This window comes from Acinonyx jubatus, chromosome F2 (genome assembly GCF_027475565.1).
Source record: "Acinonyx jubatus isolate Ajub_Pintada_27869175 chromosome F2, VMU_Ajub_asm_v1.0, whole genome shotgun sequence".
Lineage (NCBI taxonomy): Eukaryota > Metazoa > Chordata > Mammalia > Carnivora > Felidae > Acinonyx > Acinonyx jubatus.
Window position 1 is genome coordinate 32,353,136 of NC_069394.1, and position 19,184 is coordinate 32,372,319.

General features: G+C 36.3%; 1 protein-coding gene across 2 annotated transcripts in view; it reads right to left on the reverse strand.

The window, feature by feature from the left end:
- Positions 1-19,184, reverse strand: part of ZFPM2 (zinc finger protein, FOG family member 2) — a 464,096-nt gene that overhangs the window by 364,560 nt on the left and 80,352 nt on the right. Inside the window, exon 2 of one of the 2 annotated variants that reach the window (XM_027064036.2) lies at positions 2,456-2,614. The exons of the other annotated variant lie outside the window; for it this stretch is intronic. Within the exon in view, the coding sequence (XP_026919837.2) occupies positions 2,456-2,614 (159 nt within the window). The remainder of the gene's footprint in view (positions 1-2,455; positions 2,615-19,184) is intronic. 2 annotated transcript variants of the gene reach the window in all.

Here is a 19,184-nt window from a genome sequence, read left to right on the forward strand (position 1 = left end):
TTATATTTATACTATGTAATACATTAATTATAGGTATAATTTTATATTAATTCATTTTAATTATATATTTAGCTATATATATACATATATATGTGTGTGTGTGTGTGTGTGTGTGTGTATATATATATATATTTTTTTTTTTTTCCTCCCCAGATACTACCAACTTAAATTTTGGAGTTTTATATTCCTTTGTCAAGCATAGCCCTTAATCAATCATCATCCCAAAATGTAGTCTAGTAATAACTATCACTACTGCTTCTCTGGATTAATTATGTTGGCAAAAATGGTCTGAATCCACACATTGTTTTTTACAAGAACAAGAACAGTAAATGGTACACACTAACTATTGATTCCTTCTATTTACTGAAACATAAGGCCTGTGCTCTACAATGCACTTAAGAATATATTCCCTGACAGGGGCGCCTGGGTGGCTCAGTTGGTTAAGCTTTTGACTTCAGCTCAGGTCATGATCTCACCGTTGGTGAGTTCGAGACCCGCGTCGGGCTCTGTGCTGACCACTCAGAGGCTGGAGCCTGCTTTGGATTCTGTGTCTCCCTCTGTCTCTGCCCCTCCCCTGCTCATGCTCTGTCTCCCTCTGTCTCAAAAACAAATAAAAAACATTCAAAAAAATTTAAAAAAAAAGAATATATTACCTGACAAAGAGGGAAAATGAGAGGTCTGCAAATACAGATCTAAAACCTTCATTTCCAGCCAGCTTTTACATGTATTGCCGTGGCTACTATAATCAAGAAATGGTTCCAGCATCCAGAAGAGCTAAGCAAAATATTAACTTGGTCCGAACTAAGTCAACACTGCCGAAGAAGGACTACTCTGTCCATATCACTCTCATTTTCAACCAAAAGTCTCCAATGTAGGAGACAAAGGACCAGGTTCAAAGTCACCTTGAGGCCTATGGGAGTTAAAGATTGAGGAGATTTTCTAAACTTCAGGGTGGCCAGGTGCTAATGCCGCCATTCCATTTCCATGGTTTTCAAAGTTCTACTGACCACAGGGATAAGCACTGGCTGACTTCTTTTGTTTCTAACACACTAGCCACAGGAGAAAGTCATACTGAGACTTTAAAAATATGTATCGAATATATCTGTGGCCACTAGGATACCTGTGTTGGCAGGTTGTTTTTGTTTTTTGTTTTGTTTTTCTGGAAGCTGTATCATCATTCTTAATTTTAGGCCATCAAATCTAATCAACAGATTTACACACACACAAAATTTTTTCTCACAATTTCTCTGCCTGAAAAATACACACGTCCAAATAAAAATGGTTCGTGCACAAACACAGACAAATAGAGATAGACACACACTCATCCATGCCCTCTAAGAAACTGTCATAGTAAAACTGGCAAAATCAGCTGTTCCAAACCAAGGAAGCAACCTAACCATTTGTGAAACTGTGTGCTGATGCAGGAGATGATAGAAGATCCACCTCACTTGCAAAGACAAAACAATTAAATTAGAAAAAAATAAAAAAAGAATCATGAGAAACCTTAAATGCACTTTTGAAAAACACAGACAAATGAATACATATGCCCAATGAAGACACAGTTACTGGTGAGGCCACCTGACTCCAAGTCAAGTTTGGAAATAAACTGACACATATTGTCTCAGGTATTTCTTCCAGCATAATGTTAATGTATTAAAAGAATATCTAGACTGGGAAAATATAGAATATCTGGGACTTATAGATATATAGATATAATATATATCTAATATATATTAGATATATATATTATATTATATTATATCTATATATCTTATATATATATAAGATATATAGATATAATATAATTCTTATATTATAGAATATAGAATAGACTGGGAAAATAGAATATCTAGACTGGGAAAATATTTTTCCTTTTGACACTATCTAAAAGAGTACCATCCTCAGTTATAGAATGTCAAACACCTAAAGCACTCAAGTTTTATTTTTATTTTTAAAGTAAACTCTCATCCCACTGTGGGGCTCATACTTACAACCTGAGATCAAGAATCGCATGTTCTCCTGAATGAGCCAGGCAGGTGCCCCTAAAGCATTGAGTTTTTAAAAGAAGTGAGCCAGAACCTTGGGGCTGGAACTATCTGCCCATTCAATGCTTATACTCAGGGCCTAATTCAGTGCCTTGCAAACAACTGACATTCAATAAACACTTGTGAAAGATTAAATGAATACATGATAAAAATGAAATCTATTAGAATTGGCCAATCAACATGAAAGTATTTTTTAAATATACAAAATGACTTATTAAAGTGGAATTACTTCTTTTAGCCCTCAAAATATCATTTTGTGTTTAAAACATTCTACATTGTATTTTCAGACTCTTGAATTTTGTATCAGCACTTTGAGCACTTTTCGTGCACTCTATCAGTGCATTTTTTAAAGTTTGCAAAATCACCTGAGTAAATGGACTCCCATATTGCATCCAACCATTAATGATTACCTTTGTTACAAAAGTATTCCACTTCTTCACAGCTCAGATTTTCAGGCCCAAATTCTGTAGAAAAGCTTTCCTCCAATGGAAAGTCCCCTTTTGAGATGATGTCTGTCTCCTCTGATGGACACTCTTCTTCTTCCTCTTCAATGGCATCTTCTAGCGGCCCTTGAAAAAGAATCAGGGACACTGTACCAAAAACATCCAAAGAAGCTAGTGAAATAAAATCCTTTAATAGGGTATTTTGGTTAAATTGGTGAGAAAAAAATCTATTCTATGAGTGGGCCAAGCAATATCACCAAGGGGACTTACACAAGATAATGCCACCCTCATATTCACAAGAAACAATTATCTATAATGAGAAATGGAAGGAAACCAGTGCCTGAAGTTACTACATAGAAAACAACCTCCATCTTCAACCCTTCCCCACCCCCAACTCCAAGACCAAATCTTCTTCTTCTCTCTCTCTCTCTGTCTCTGTCTCTCTCTCTTTAATTCTCTCCTGAAGAGCAAAACTGTGCACTTTATGTTCATGTGTTAGAATTAACTGCCTGGTAAAGAGTACAAGTCTCTTTTACATCGTTGTACAATTTTACCTGAGATTTTAATAAAGATTTAAAGTAATTGAATGCATTTTAATTGAACTGAGATTTTAATAAAGTCTATACTTTTAAAAACCCATCTTAAGAGTGGATTCCAAGAAAAGATTTCATTATATGTGTTTGAGGCTTGAAGAAAAATTACATATTTCTCTCCCTGATGAAAGCATAACCCTATTCATAATTAATTGAATTTTTTCTGAAATGAAAAGTAGTTTTCTAATGAAAAAATGTAATTTGTATTTATGTGATACTTTTTCAGTAATAAAAATACAACTCCCTTAGAGTGAATGAGAGTGAGGTGCCCTACATTAATGGACCTATTTTATTGAAAGGAAAGGGAGGGCTAGCGTTGTTCAGATGGGTCAGAAGTGGACTACATGGGGATACCACATGGCTGGTTATGAATTCCTGACCGCCCTAGAGAAGAAAAGTGTCTGACTCATTTTACTAAGCAGAGGCCTGCATTTGCTCCTTAAAGAAGCAATGTGGCATTTTATCCAAAGAACACAATTATGGTAATTTGTACTAATTGTCACTCACATCCACAGTCTCATCAGACAGGCTAAATACTTAACGGGTTTAGGTAGTCTCTCTCTTACTTCTTAGAAATGTGCTGGAAAATTCTCAGGGCCAAAGAAGAAATCTCATAGATAATTTAAAATTGTGCACAAAATGCAATTTTTCTGTATGTGTAGGCAAACAAGAATAGGTACATACAGCACAATATCTGGTATTTTCCCAAAAGCAAATTTCTAAAGGGCAGCATTCATAAGACACACTTCCATGAACAAAATTAGTTCGTTGCATGGATTTAAATTAGGGGACATCCAAGCAAAAAACTTCTTATGGAGTTCTTTGTCCTTTTTACAATTTATTTTTTCTCTTTTTCTTCAAAATAAGAAATGTTAAGGAAAAAAGAATACGTTAATTTCAAACACTCTGGTAATGTGTTTTCTTATTCTCAAGGTAGAGGGGGGAAAAAAACCCATGGATTTTTGCACATACTGCCTTCAAAAGTTACGGATCTCATATTAGTTGTTACCTCTTTTTTATTATTTCACTTTTAAAAGTATAATGTTTTAACTCTTAAAACAATTACATCAAGTAGCAAGTATGCAAGGAATATATAAAACAGTAATACTGTAAAATATAATCATTAAAACACTTATCTGATAATTCTAATTTTTAATGCTGAGTCTAATGAAAAATTTAATAGAATATCCTCCATATTTTTTAAAACATCTTAATTGTAATAACAATTCTGGTCAAAATAAGACATGTGAAGCTGTCTCATTTGTGTTTCATGTGTGATTTCAAAGCACTTTCTTATGCTATCTTTAAAATAACCCAATGAGGTAAGTATGAGAATTAATACTATTTTTACTTTGTGGATCTGGAAAGCTCAGGAAGTTAGTTAATCAGAATAAGGTTATAAGCTAATAAGTGAAAAAATTGATGTGAAAATCCAAGATTTTTAAATACCTTTTATTAATACACCATACTACTACACAAAGTATTCTTCAGTAGTTACAGACTGATTCCTTCATAAATAAACTTATAAAACACAGAAGTCTTCTGAAATGCTTAATTCATATTAATGTAAATACTCATAGATGCTTAAAGGTCTGTCTCTACAAATTGGAAAACCTCATGTTGCTTTTCTCAGATTACTGAGAATATATCTTATAAAATATTAGATTGCCCCTCCAGAAAAAATCAGGAAGATCTTCTTATAGATTTTATTTACCGAAACTAAAATAGTTGGTTCCTAATATTTAATGATTTTCATAATTTATATCCATACTAAATCAATCTGCAAAGAAACTGCTTTAACATCAGTTTTAACAAAAATGACAATTTCTAGAATATGTAACTCTGAGTTTTGCTAACAAAAAATAAATCTCTAATTGTTAAATAACTATTTTAAATAATTCATATACATTTTAGTGAATTTCTTTTTTTCATCTCTGCTATGCATCATAAAGACAATTCACACATATTTTAAGAATGAAATCAATAGTAATAAAAATGCTTTCTTTTTTAAAAAATTAAATTCTGAGCATATATGCTAACATTCTTAGAAGGATTTTTATTCAAGATAGTATATAACTGAGCAATTTTTAAAATATTCAATGACAACAAATTGGCTCTAATGGTACATGAAATTCAAACTTAATACTTTAAATAAAACTTAAATGGAAAAACTTGTGTGAACACTTGAAAGGAAAAAAAAAGCCACAAAACAATGACCTGTGCTTAATAAACCTGTAACCAAGCCACCCATGTTTTCGAGATGTATATGTATATATATGTATGTATATATATATACATACATATATACACATATACACACACCTTATTTATCAAAGCTTATCATAAGATCGTAATTGATAATATAATGTTCTATATTCTGTGGGCTCTTTTATTTTATATGCTGGCTATCAATTCACAATTTCAAGCATATAATTGAAAAGAAGCACTTATTTTCAAAAACAAACTGCAAAAACCCAAATGAAAGGTGAAAAAGTCTTGAGATCTTCATTCGCAATACATGAGATCTCATTGTCAATATTTAAAACAGGCCACAGGAAGGGGATTTAATGACCAACTTGTATTTCTCCCAAAGCAAGTGTCAGATTTATATAATTTACTGTACTTTAAAATGTGAAATTACTAACCATTCCTTTTGCCATGCTATCTAATCAGGCTCTGGCAAAAAGGCTTCTCTTAAAATGCATAGTATTTATGGTTTAAGATCAGATCTCGCTCTACTGTCTATATTGCATGTTTCTTTAACAGGAAAACCTTACAGATAATCGGTGGTCATAAACTAACATTTTAAAAGGGTAAAAGACACTCGAAGCACAAGTACAATTAATAGCACCAATGAAGGAGGGAATGAAGGAACCTCGTGTATATGGATTAGTGGGCACAGAAGTCCACTTCAGAAAAATCACCACACATAATTTGACACAAATAATAATATCTACTCAGAAAAGGCTCACGACTGAGCTCCATGTGCCCTCATGGAGAAAATTACTTCTGATTGAGGCCACTTGGCAGGCAAGTGGAAGGAAATCTGAATTTCAGCTCTTCAACTGCCTCTGATTTATAGATATTCAAACACAGTTGCCAGAATTAATAGTCTTAATATGTATAAATATAAATATTTCCCTCATTTTAAAATGCTAATAATTAGCTGTACATCCTAAAGCTATGAATACAATGGTGCTATATGTTGGGCCCATAAGGTTGTTATTCGTCTCTCAGAATGGGAAGGCATCCTCCCACATTTTATACTGGATGAATAATACAGATTACTGGGAGATTCTGGTGAGTACAAAGTACTACTTCCTTTTTCAGAAGGGGAGATAATTGGGTACTTGGGAACCCTCTAAATGGACCACAGCTACCTTTGCCCTCTAGATATAAAGCTGAAGGTAAGAAGGGTTGTGCAGATTCGCACCCCCTGACAATACTGACGGCCGTCTAATGCATGGTGCAGCCTTTCACTCAGCCATTACAAACGCTGCACCAAAGTGTGGGAGAATTTTTCATTTGGTGGTTGTTTCAGTGATCCAAGGTTGGTAAAGGGCAGGTGGGAAGTTGAAGATTAAGTAGTCCTACCTTATACACTGGTGATATAGTCAACGAATAAAATGAAGATAAAGAATTGTATTTGTATGGTTACGAAGCAGTTTGAGGAATACTTACTCCCCAGGTAAATGAATTTATATTGGTGGTTAAAGAAATCCCTGAAACCCATCCATAGCCACTAAAGTAAGAGCTAGAAGGTGACAAAGAACACTTTAAGAAAAAAAAACATATATATATATATAGGAAAGATCCTATATATAAAAATCCTATATATATATATATATATATATATATATATATATAGGAAAGAACACTAAAATATGCAACACAATGAGGACATTCGAGAAATGGTAAGGATCAACACAGTAAATATTAAATCAAATATATGTGTCTTTCAACATATGTTGTCTCGATCAATAACTTCCCACCTTGGCAGCATACGATAAATTAGAGCAGTCCTCACCTTAATGTCAGATTGCCTTCGTTCATATAAATTCAAAGCACTTCAGAATGAAGCACCCAAGAAAGAAATTAAATTATACAGAAATTAAAATACATTGCCAAATACAAAGAGGAGAAAGAAATGCCAAATTCTATGGTTTTGGCATGCTATCCCCCCAAAGGGGTACCTTCTCTTAAGCACTCACTGGCATTAATTTATTAGAAATTATTTTAGTTTGGTTTTGCGTGCCTTCTGATTAAAACAAGAAAAACACGTTGTCATAACAGAACTACAGAGAGCATTCAGTCTCCCCTCCATGCATTAATATTCTAAGCATTCTAGAGGCTGCACAAGACTAGCCACCTAGCAAAATGAGACTGTTTCAGAATACTGGGCAGCCTTGATTGCAACTGACAGGTGGGAAGAAAGTCACATTAAAATATTATCATTCCCAATAATTACAATAATCCATCATCGCGTGCTCCGAAATTCTGCTAGGTGAGTTTCTTCCAAAAACACACAAATATTTCCAAACCTTTTTAATTCGTTGCTTCCTAATGTATGTCATTTCAGGTCATTTTTATATCTGATAGTATGATTAATATTAAAGCTTCCATCACAAACTTTACATCATTTTACTCACACACAGAACAAAGAATATATACCAATGGAATAATGGAATAAACTCCTCAAAATCTAAATAAATTAATGAAAATGAAAATGGTATTTTCCCCGAAGTTGACAAATGCTGTTTAAAATCATTTGCAAAATATCTACTCAGACAAAGAAATGAGAAGGCATGCAAAACCTTCTAATATATATAAAACATAGGGATCTCTAAATGGGACAATTTAAGCAGGAATGTATACCACGCTTTAATTAGCACCTATTAATCGAGCCATATTTATCACATGATGCTACCTCCCAAAAGGTAAATATGAAAATATAAACTTGCAATAGGCAAATCTCGGCTCACGTTTAATACGCAATGCACATGTGTCAAAATTCTATACAGGCATGCTACATTTTAGTTGATGGGTAAAAGGAGTTAAAAGAGAACTTTCCATTCCGAAATTATGTTACATTTTCTGTACGTGATGGAAATGAGGCGGTGGACTGATACTTAAATTGGATGTCTTATTTCTAATAAGAAAGATTTTGGGTGTCACACATTCTGTACATACATGGCCTGCCTGTTCAAGCAGAAATGGGAAACAACTCTAAATTAAAAAGCAGATATCCACAAAAGTGTGCCCCTCCTCATCTCGTTAGGGAGTAGGAACGTTTCGATCTTCAGAGTACGAACATCTTTTTACTAATTTTATCTGGGGCAGATTTTGTGTCTCTCACTAGCTCCTCTCTTAGAGTTTTCAGCTGTCACACTCAGCCTTCCTTATGAATCATCATTACCCCCATAGGCACACCTCAAAATGCTTCTCACTTGGTTCCTATTACATTTGTCTCGTGCATATCCCACAGGGCCATTTAATGAGAAGGGGCAGGCAAGAGGGATCTCTTTGGACAGTGCAATCCATACTAACTCGTGTAATTGAGCTTAACAGCAAGAATAAAGCCTTATTTCTGTGGTCTAAAAAAAAAAATAGTATTTAAACGAGCAAGTTCTTCCTGCAGTCACTCACTTTTAACAATAGTTGCATCAGGGGATCTAATAGGAAGGAAACATTTTTATTAATTTTTCTCTTATCTGCCAGAAGAATGTTGATTTTTTTCATTTGCGTTTGTTGCCTGCAGGTAGCAGACCAGAGAATCATATAGTAGAAATTCTTCTTTTTGATTAATTTCTTTCCATGTGTTATGTTATTTCTTATATATAATTGATTTTGGGCTTTGCTCATAGCTGTACATCTTTTTTATATCTATACCAACTGCTGTCCTTCAATCTAGAAAGTGGAAAGAAATTACCTGAATTTTGTTAAGTTTATTAAAAATGAGATCTGTGAATATTTAAATTGAGTTTTGAAATGTTAATGCAAAAAAAGATATTAGAGAATTTTTAATGGAGGGTTCAATCTGACCACATTCCATTGTAAAAAGAAGGGAAGGGGGTCAGGTTTTATTCAAATTGTTTCTTTAGGGGAAAAAAACCAAACTCTTTGATTTTATAAAAATAGAGTAATATTCTTTGCTGCAAGGTCTTCGGCCATTTTTACAGATGGCAGTATTAACACTTCTTATATATAAATCCGAAAACAATTTAAATTCTTTAATTCCTCCTGCCTTGAAATGCTTTGCTTTGGGAACCTTCACATTAACTGAGTAAAGTTAACAAGAAAATAGCAATTTCGCCCAGAACATATACCAGCTTAGCAAGCAGCAACTAACCTTACCTAGTAGCTCGAACACGGATATCACAGGAAGAATAAAGTCAGATGAGGAAGTACAGACAAACTTGAACTAGAATCTCTAATGACTCCTCTCAAGAAATAACTCAGGCACTGAAAAAATTCAGTTCATTAGTAAATGCCTTGTGCATTGACCCAGGAAGTTAGTGACAAGAGACGGCACTGAAATTCAAACATTTTGTAATCAGGTCTCCCTCCAGAGCCCCATAAAGCTATTCTCAGTTTATTGAAGATGGTAACTCTATCATAAAGAAATATGAGAGTTTACTCATTACCAAAACAGCATATTTTTATATGATTGTGATATATTTCAATAATAAAAAGTGTCTAACTGGTAACAAGCACAAAAGATGAAAGGCGTATACATGATTTTGTCCTCTTTATGAGACTTGCATGTATTCATTTATTCATCCTTTCCTTCTTTATTCATTCGACCAGTATTTATTGAGGGTGAAGAACATGACAGGCACTATGTTAGGCACTGGGATAACAGCAGTGTACCAGATACCCATCCTCAGCAGAAGGGGCCAGATAATCGAGCTAAGAAGATAAATTTATGCGTACAAAGGAGGAAGTTTATTTATTTGAAAAAAATTTAATGTATGTGTTTATTTTTGACACATAGAGAGACAGAGCATGAGAGGGGGAGGGGCAGAGAGCGAGGGAGACACAGAACCCGAAGCAGGCTCCAGGCTCCCAGCTGTCAGCACAGAGCCCGATGGGGGGCTGGAACTCATCAACTGCGGGATTATGACCTGAGCCGAAGTCGGACGCTCAACTGACTGCGCCACCCAGGCGCCCCAGAAATTTATTTAATTGTTTGAATTTTTTTCAATTTATTTTTGAGAGTGCAAGTGGGGGAGGGGCAGAGACAGGGGGACAGAGAATCCGATGCAGGCTCTGCACTGACAGCAGGGAGACGGATGTGGGGCTTGAACTCATGAACCATGAGATGAGGTCATGACCTCAGCTGAAGTCGGACGCTCAACTGACTGAGCCACCCAGGTGGCTCTGAAAATTTATTTTTAAAGAAAGAAGTTCCATTTTAACGTGGGGAAGGCAGGGAAGGCTTCCTGGATATCCTAAATTCTAGTTATTTGTGCATTTTTCTTATTTCCTTTGTTATAATTCTATCTTGTCATAAAATTGAAGATCAAGTCAAGGAGAGATAAAATACTTAGCCATTTTTTAAGGCCTAGACACATAGCTTTGAACTATTACTAATTATATTGTTGATGAAGTTGATTACACTTGGCAGTGTAAAATCCATGGTCCTTTCCTGTTTACTCAATATAGACGCCATCCACCCTCACCCTGCCAGTTGGTTTGGGTATATGGAATCAGGCAAGCAGGAATTTTCCCCAAAGTGAACACTGTTGTCACAACAGAAACATCAGATGTTACCCAGAATATGTATACAGTACATTAGATTTTTAAAAGCATTATCAGTAAGAAAGGAAAGGATTTGAACCTATCCACAGAACCTTTTATAAATGACATGTTTATTTTTTATTTTTTGATTTCAAGTTTTTCTTTAAATTATAGTTAGTTAACATGTATGGTTAAAATTACTTTCAAGTATAGAATTTAGTGATTCATCACTTACATACAACACCCGGGGCTCATCACAAGTGCCCGTTTTAATGCCCATCACTCATGTAGCCCATTACCTGCCCACCGCCCTCCATCAACCTTCAGTTTTTTTCTCTATAGTTAAGAGTCTCTTATGGTTTGCTTCCCTCTCTCTTTTTTTTCCACTTCCCCTATGTTCATCTGTTTTGTTTCTCATATTCCACATATGAGTGAAATCATAAGGGTATTTGCCTTTCTCTGATTTGATAAGTATTTACTAAATAAATTAATAAAACACTTATAACCTTATAGACTTGTACTATATATATATATATATATATATATATATATATATGTATTCACACACACATTTCTTTATTTCTTTTATTTATTTTTATTTGACACACAATGTTACACTAGTTTTAGGTGTGCAACACAGTGACTCAACTTCTCTATATGTTATGCTATGGTCACCACAAGTGTACCTGTATCTGTCACCATTCAATGCTATTACTATACCATTGACTATATTCCCTATTCTGTACCTTTTATTCTTGTGACTCATTCATTCCACAACTGGAAGCCTGTATCACAATTCCAGGTTTCATGATATACTAACTACAAAACTGTAGTAACCAAAACAATATGGCACTGGCACAAAAAAAAAAAAAAAAAAAAAAAACACATAAATCAATGAAATAGAACAGACGGCCCAAAAATAAACCTATGCTTATGTGGTCAATTAATCTATGACAAAGAGGGCAAGAAGATGCAATGAAGAAAAGATAGTCTCTTCAACAAACTATTCCAGGAAAACTGGACAGCTACATGAAAAAGAATGAAACTGGACCGCTTTCTAACAACATACACAAAAATAAACTCAAAATGGATTAAAGACCTAAATATGAGACCTAAAGCCATAAAAATCCGAGAAGACAGTATAGGCAGTAATTTCTCAGACACTGGCCATAGTAACATTTTCTAGATATGTCTGTTGAGGCAAGGGAAACAAAAGCAAAAATAAACTATTGGGTCTCCGTCAATAGACACTTTCTTTAGAAATGTGAAAGCACCATCAAAATACAACCAGTAGTCTAATCTAACAAAGTAAAATACTAAGTGGTTGGTAATATACTAAGCGGTTATATAACAAAGTTAAATTAGTAAAGCAAAAGAGATGTGATTTTAAAAATCATCTTATTTAAGAAGAGATAAAAAAGAATAGGGAAAAGGGGCTTATAGTCTCTTAACTTTAGAATGACTATATATCTCTCTTCCTAGAGCAAATCAAAGACAATGTTTAAAACGTCAACAACAAAAGCTCTAGCTAGTGAACACTAAGCGAAGGACTCTGATGACTAACTTTCTTAAACAATTTCATAAGGCAAAGATGAACCAAGCACGGTCCTTAAAAGCATTCAGTACGCATTTATTTGTCTCATATGCAACATACTCCTTTCATATGAAAACATCTGGCACGTATAACTACATGCAAGAAATGAAGGAAAAATATCAACTTTCAACTCAGTGCAAAAATCTAGGGGAAAAATTTAATTAGAGGAGAAAATCAACAAAAATATTCCCATCATGTTTGGGTCATTGTATATACATATTTTCCCTTCTTAAAAATAAAATTTGAATCTAACTTCCATTTCACCAAATAGATCATTTAGCCTTTTTCTAATGCTTTATTTTAATAATATCCATTCTTACCCTGTTTCATTAAAACGATTCTTTACTTGTACAATTAATTGGGCTTGTTGTTTCATTTTTTTCAATATTTATTTACTTATTTTGAGAGAGACAGGATAGAGGGGCAGAAAGAGAGGGAGAGAGAGAATCCCCAGCAGGCTCCATGCTGTCAATGCAGAGCCTGACATCTGCTCCAGCTGATGATCTGAGCCAGCGGCTCAATCTCACGAACCGCGAGATCATGACTCGAGCCAAAATCAAGAGTCAGATGCTTGACCAACGGAGCCACGCAGGTGCGCCTTGTACAACTAATGGTTGCTTGAACCTTCTGGGAAAAAAAAATTATAAAATAACTGCCTTTGAAATGATGCCTGACTTTATTAGCTGATTACAAACAGTTTGACAGCAAACAGTGGTTCTTCAAGTGTCACCCCTGGACCAGCAGCATTAGCATCATCTGAGAACCTGTTAGAAACTGAAAATTAATTGTCAGACTCTACCTCAAACTTGATTTCAGAAACTCTGAGGGTGGGGCTAATCTATTTGTGTTTTCACAAAGCCTGCAGGAGATTCTGATGCGTGTCCAAGATGAGATCAGCTATGTAAGAATACAGATGCTGTACAGAAGTTACTTTGCAACATTACCAATTATATTTATTATTGTTATTTAATAGAAATAGTACAACATCTTGCATTTAATACGGGCTCCATGCCTCCAATGTGGATAGACGTCTTGTGTACTGCAGCTGATGGTCTGTAAGCAAACTATGTCTCGCCTGGGTAACTCAATGTAGTCGCTCCTAGTAAGTGGCAGGTTAGGTTTGTTTATTTAGTGGTTAACTGTTCTCCTAAATAATGCCAGGGAGTCCAGAAAATGCTCCAACCACATTGTTTCAAACAACCCTGTGATGGCATGGAATACGCTACAGCCACTTCAGGCTATATTATTTCTCCATATATTATATATATCATATATATCTCCCAAATGGATATATACATCTCCCAAATATATACATCCATATATATCTCCCAAATATTATTTCTCCATACCCTTCCAGGAGTTCTAGAAAATGCAAACAATTTGACCAGGGAGTTGTTTTACTAAAGAACCCCTCGTACGTGTCTGGCTATGGTATCGAAAGATACCATATGTAAATGGGACAGCGTCTCAGTATTTAAAAATTAAGGTCTGCTGTTTGAGTCCCTTGAAGACCGAGAGCCTCAACCAGCACCGTGTTCTCCTCAACCTCCTGTTTTGAGGGTCTAGCATTTCATGAAGTAAGAGGAAGGGCACTCTACCCAGACAGAGTGGGCCAATCAGTCAGTGGCAATCAGGGTAAAGCGAGAGTTCCCGGCCAGGTGACACACACTCCCCTGCCCATCATCCCTTGCTCCAACCCCTTATTATAATTAGGACCGTGCAGAACCCAAGAGTGATCTGTGGGATTGTATGGAACAGCATCGCGACCAACCTCACCGCTAACCTCCATCTGCGGCTCACAATACTACATGTCCTAGCACCACCACCTTGAACCAGAGAGTCAAGGTGAGGGCAGCTACAGAAATCTGTTCCATTTTTCACAAATAGGTGTGGCCTCCTGCTCCTGGAAGGCTGCCAATTTGGCCCTCGGTTTGGGTTTGACACAGTAAATAATGATGAATATTCTCTTCAAGCCTGTACAGTCCTGCACACACGTTATTTGCACAGCCAGAAAAAAATTCCTCGCACAAAACAAAGCATTGTTGTGGTTCCTGTGCATTGGTTGGAATACAAACTTTATAAGAATTTGCCTAATTTCGCAGGTGTATATGTAATTTTCCAAAGTTCCATTCTGGCAGATCTCTCTCATCTTTGGGGGATGAAGAAAAACAGATCTGTAGTTGCAAAACCCTAGCAAGACGAAGTGGGCTTTGTGAGTGGAGGTAAAAACAAAATCAACAAGCTCACTTCGCTCTAATTGTGACATGCCCTGGGATACATATCAAAAGGGCACATTTAACAAGTGTTCTATGTTGTCGTTAAACCACCATAAAGGCACCTTGATTCAGTACTTCTGAACATCTCAAGAGGCCCAGAAAGCACTTCCCCATAAAATATATCTTCAAAAAGACTTTTACTTTATACTAGCACATTAAAAGAGTGTCTAAAGACACAGAGGCACTCGACATAGCTATATTTTTAAGACGAACACTTACTCTCTGGAGAATTAGGAGAGCAGGTAGGGTGCCAGTGATAACAAAGCCAGCTTATCCACACTGCTCCAGCATCGCAACCTGGAGGAAGCATCTAAGGGCTCTCTTAAAAAGAAAATATCCTCTGCCTTTGGCAACAAAGCCTACAATAGAATAAAAGCAAGCACCTTTACAGGCAGAAGTTATAGGGTAAGCCAAAAGGTGGAGAGCACACATAAATGAAGTCTCTTCCGGTGGCTCTCAGCTCTCTCCCATACTTGTGTCGTAAACCCTGTGCCAGCTTCTGGGAGACACGTTCCCGGGCCCTTCTGGGAGAAGCATCTGTATGGTGTCGCATGTGGGAAGAAAACCAGGCCTGGTAGCTTCTTTTCCAGCTAAATGGAATTGCAGTTTTTCTTTTCAATTGTAAGTAAAAATGCATATCCTAATTGTTGGAGGTGGTAAGTTATAAAGTTGTTTCAATATTGATCCTACAGCTATACTTAATGAAGACCCAGAAAGGTCATCACCAGCGGCTACTCAACCCTGATCACCCTCTCACCTGAACCAGAGAAATGGCCATCCCTTCCCTCCAAAGAGAAACTTTTATAATATCAGACTTATCAGGACTTACCTAATATTCACTGCACTGGTCACAAGTACAGGAGAATTTGTACCCTGAAACCCATGGTTTCTAACTCTCATCTGCAGACAGATACATCTAACTTTAATCTAGACATGAATGTTCCCCTGTTTTCAAATAGAGGTTTGCCTTAAATGTGAATTAGTGTTTTTCTTTTTTAATCTGTTTTTAGTTCCCTTTTGTTGTTATTTTGTTTTTCTATGTGGCAATTACTACCCCGAACCAATATAGTGTAAATAGCATGAAGCACAATATATGGGTGATTTTTATACATTAATAATCTTCACCTAGTTCAGATATTACTTTCTACCATTATTTAGAAAATAATTCTATCAGCCTCCTACTTCATGCTTTTATATACTTAAAATATTTTGCTCTTGGCTCAAAAAAATATAAACAAGTAAATCCTACCAGCAAATAAATGCAAGAAATTAAATTAATGGATGGCACCGCCACTCACTGTTAACTACGGCACTCAATCTGATTCCCCCTCAAGCTGTTATAACCCTATGCTTTCTGAAAGCCAAAAGAAAGGAAGTATGCACCTGTCCCCCAGAACCCCCTCTCACCACACCATCTTCCTCACTCCAGCATTCTGTCTTGGAGTGAGGCTGACACTTGGTTCGAGTATCAAAGGAGAATGGAAAAAGTGTGTGAAAACAAAGTCTGATCCCCTCTGCATTCCTCGAGGAAAATCCTGGTGCCTATCATTTGTTCTATCACCCTCCTCTTTGTCCCAGTCTTCTCCTCTGGACTCTTCTGTAATGGACACAAATGTTGGTGTGAATCAGCTTTACTCTGAAAGTCTGATCAAAATGCAGACTTTCAAGCCACACTCCCCAAAATTCAGCAGCTTGAGGACAGGACCCAGGAATCAGCATTTTAACCCTGCACCCCAAAGTATTCTCGTACTGACCACATACTGGAACACAATGGATATGTTCCAAATCAGTGGAAAGAGGAAAGTGAAGCAGATCTGAATTATGACACTCCTACAACAGTAGGCAGGGCAAGATGAGAGTGAACCACCATCTGTCATCAGTAGATCCATGAGGTCATTCTCTTCCTCTATATTTAGTTCTACTTTGCTCAAGAACACCTTATCCTACACTGGGGGCTTTGTTGTATGCACGGAGAGAAAACTCAACTCATTAATTCTGCAGCATCATTTTCTATGAGGCCTCCTGTCCACATCTGAAGAGACATACAGTATCAGTTTGGCCAGATATATTATCCATTGCACTTGAGAATTATTCAAGTACCATATGGAGATTTGGCTGATGGAGTTGTGGGGAAATCCCATTCCATCACAATTCCCATGCTCTTTGGAAATTAAGCTGCAACACAAATGAGGCGAGTTCTAAATTAGATGCTGGAAATCATTACCTCTTTGTTTTATGTTGGTCTTATTTTTTACAATATGTGGCCTCCTATGAAGAGTCAGTGAGGGATTGGGGTGGGGGGCACAGGTAGATCTGATCTTTTCATGAGCTGCTGAGGAGTTGAGGATCTAAAATGTTCTCAGGAAATCTGCCAGGATTCCATATACAGCTACTAAAAACTTCACACACTCTCTGAAAGAAGCAATATGTGAAGTGGGAAATAAAGTGCAAAGTGTATATGTAGGTGTTTGACAGGGTTGCAAAACTGTGAGAGAACTTCCTTCAACAAGGAAGTTAGAGAGAGACTGACTGCGTTGAACACAACTCAAAGCAAGCCGAGTTGTCCTAATTTGGTAAAAGTACTTAGGAACTATACAAATCAGCAAGGAAAATACCAAAAAGGAATAACTCAGTTTCATACTGCGCTTAATTACAAATTACAATTTTTTTAAAAATATAACTTATTGTCAAGTTAGCTAACATACGGTGTATGCAGGGCGCTCTTGGCTTCAGGAGTAGATTCCCACGGCTCATGGCTTACATACAACACCCAGTGCTCATCCCAACAAGTGCCCTCCTCAATGCCCATCACCCATTTTCCCCTCTCCCTCACTATCCCCCATTAACCCTCAGTTTGTTTTCTGTGTTCCACAGTCTCTTATGGTTTTTAAAATAATCTCTCCTGTTACTATATATAAGATGTAGCAACATCTTGTGTATCTTAGATCATTGAGGAAAGAGACATTAAAAAAAAAATAAAAGAGAATGTGACAGGTCATTAACTCAACCATTAAAGCTTCAAGAAATTTAGAACAAAGGGGAAAATGGATCAATATGTTTGGATTAAAAAAAAAAAAACTTTTGGGGCACCTGGGTGGCTCAGTCAGTTGACCATCCGACTTCAACTCTGGTCATGATCTCACGCTTGTGAGTTCAAGCCCTGTGTTGGGCTCTGTGCTGACAGCTCAGAGCCTGGAGCCTGCTTTGGATTCTGTGTCTCCCTTTCTCTCTGCCCTTCCCCTACTCATGCTCTATCTCTGTTTCTCAATAGTAAATAAACATTAAAAAAAACGTTCTAAAATAGGTTAGATAATAAAATCTGTTTCCTACAATATAGAAGTTCATTTCTATGAATATGTTTGGGTGAATAAAGAAACAAAGCTACTCCTTTAAAACACCTACGAAATTGGCTGAAGCAACAGTAATGCACAAAGAACAAGAAAACATTTCCTGATTGTGGGGTGAAAAAAAAACCCTGCTATCCTTCACCTTCCTAATCATTTGGATCTTTTCTCTGAATTGTTTCATTTTCTATTATTCATAATAGGAACCTAGGGCCAATGGCCAAATCTGCATTTTATCAGTAACCACAAAAGTCCCTTAGAATGATAGCCTTCCAAGTGGATCCCAATTTAGGTCCCTTTTGCAATGCCTGGGAGATCACAAATGGACCAGGAATTCTTGCTGATAAGGAGAAAACATCACGAACCACGCTATCTACCTGCCCCTTAGCCAGGAATCCTACAAGACACTCCACTCCATGCCATCCTGGGCGTGCCATCCTCAACCCTGGAAAGGAGAAGGAACCAACAACCAGACAAAGAAGAGAAAGAGGACAAAAATCTTAGAGCACGCCCATCTTCTGCATCATAGCCTACCTATCTCTGTTATTTCATCGTGTCAAAGTATATAAACGAAGAGTCCCTAGGAGAGAGGGGTTAGAGATGAGGGAAGAAATCTGGAACATAAGACAAGCTATATGTTAATGACTAAGAGAGGAAAGCCTTCTTTCACCCCAGAAACATATTTATTTTATGAGATGTAATGATGTTTTTTAAATACACTTCATGTTTTCAGTTAAGATTTTCAAGACATTCTTTCAAATAAGCCAAATACATAATAAGAAAAGACTGTTACAATATAACTTCGGTAACCAAAATAAAAAGTCTAAAGCAATACATAGCACACACAATGGTCCAGAAGAAATGAATGAGTGATGCTGATGACAAATGATGAGAAACGACGTGAAAATGTAGAGGAAGATAAAAGTGGGGTTAAAACAGAAGAAGTGAAAAGGGAAGACTGGTTACAGAGCTGCAGCCTGCTAATAACAGATGATGCTAACCTTACGTAAGGTTGGGAAACAATGATTTGACAATATGTGTAATATTCAGAATTTACACACATGAAGAATTTCAACACCTGAAGAAAGCCCTCATATGTGAGATTAATAGCCAAAATCAGCATCAAGTATACCCTTGTTATATTTTCAA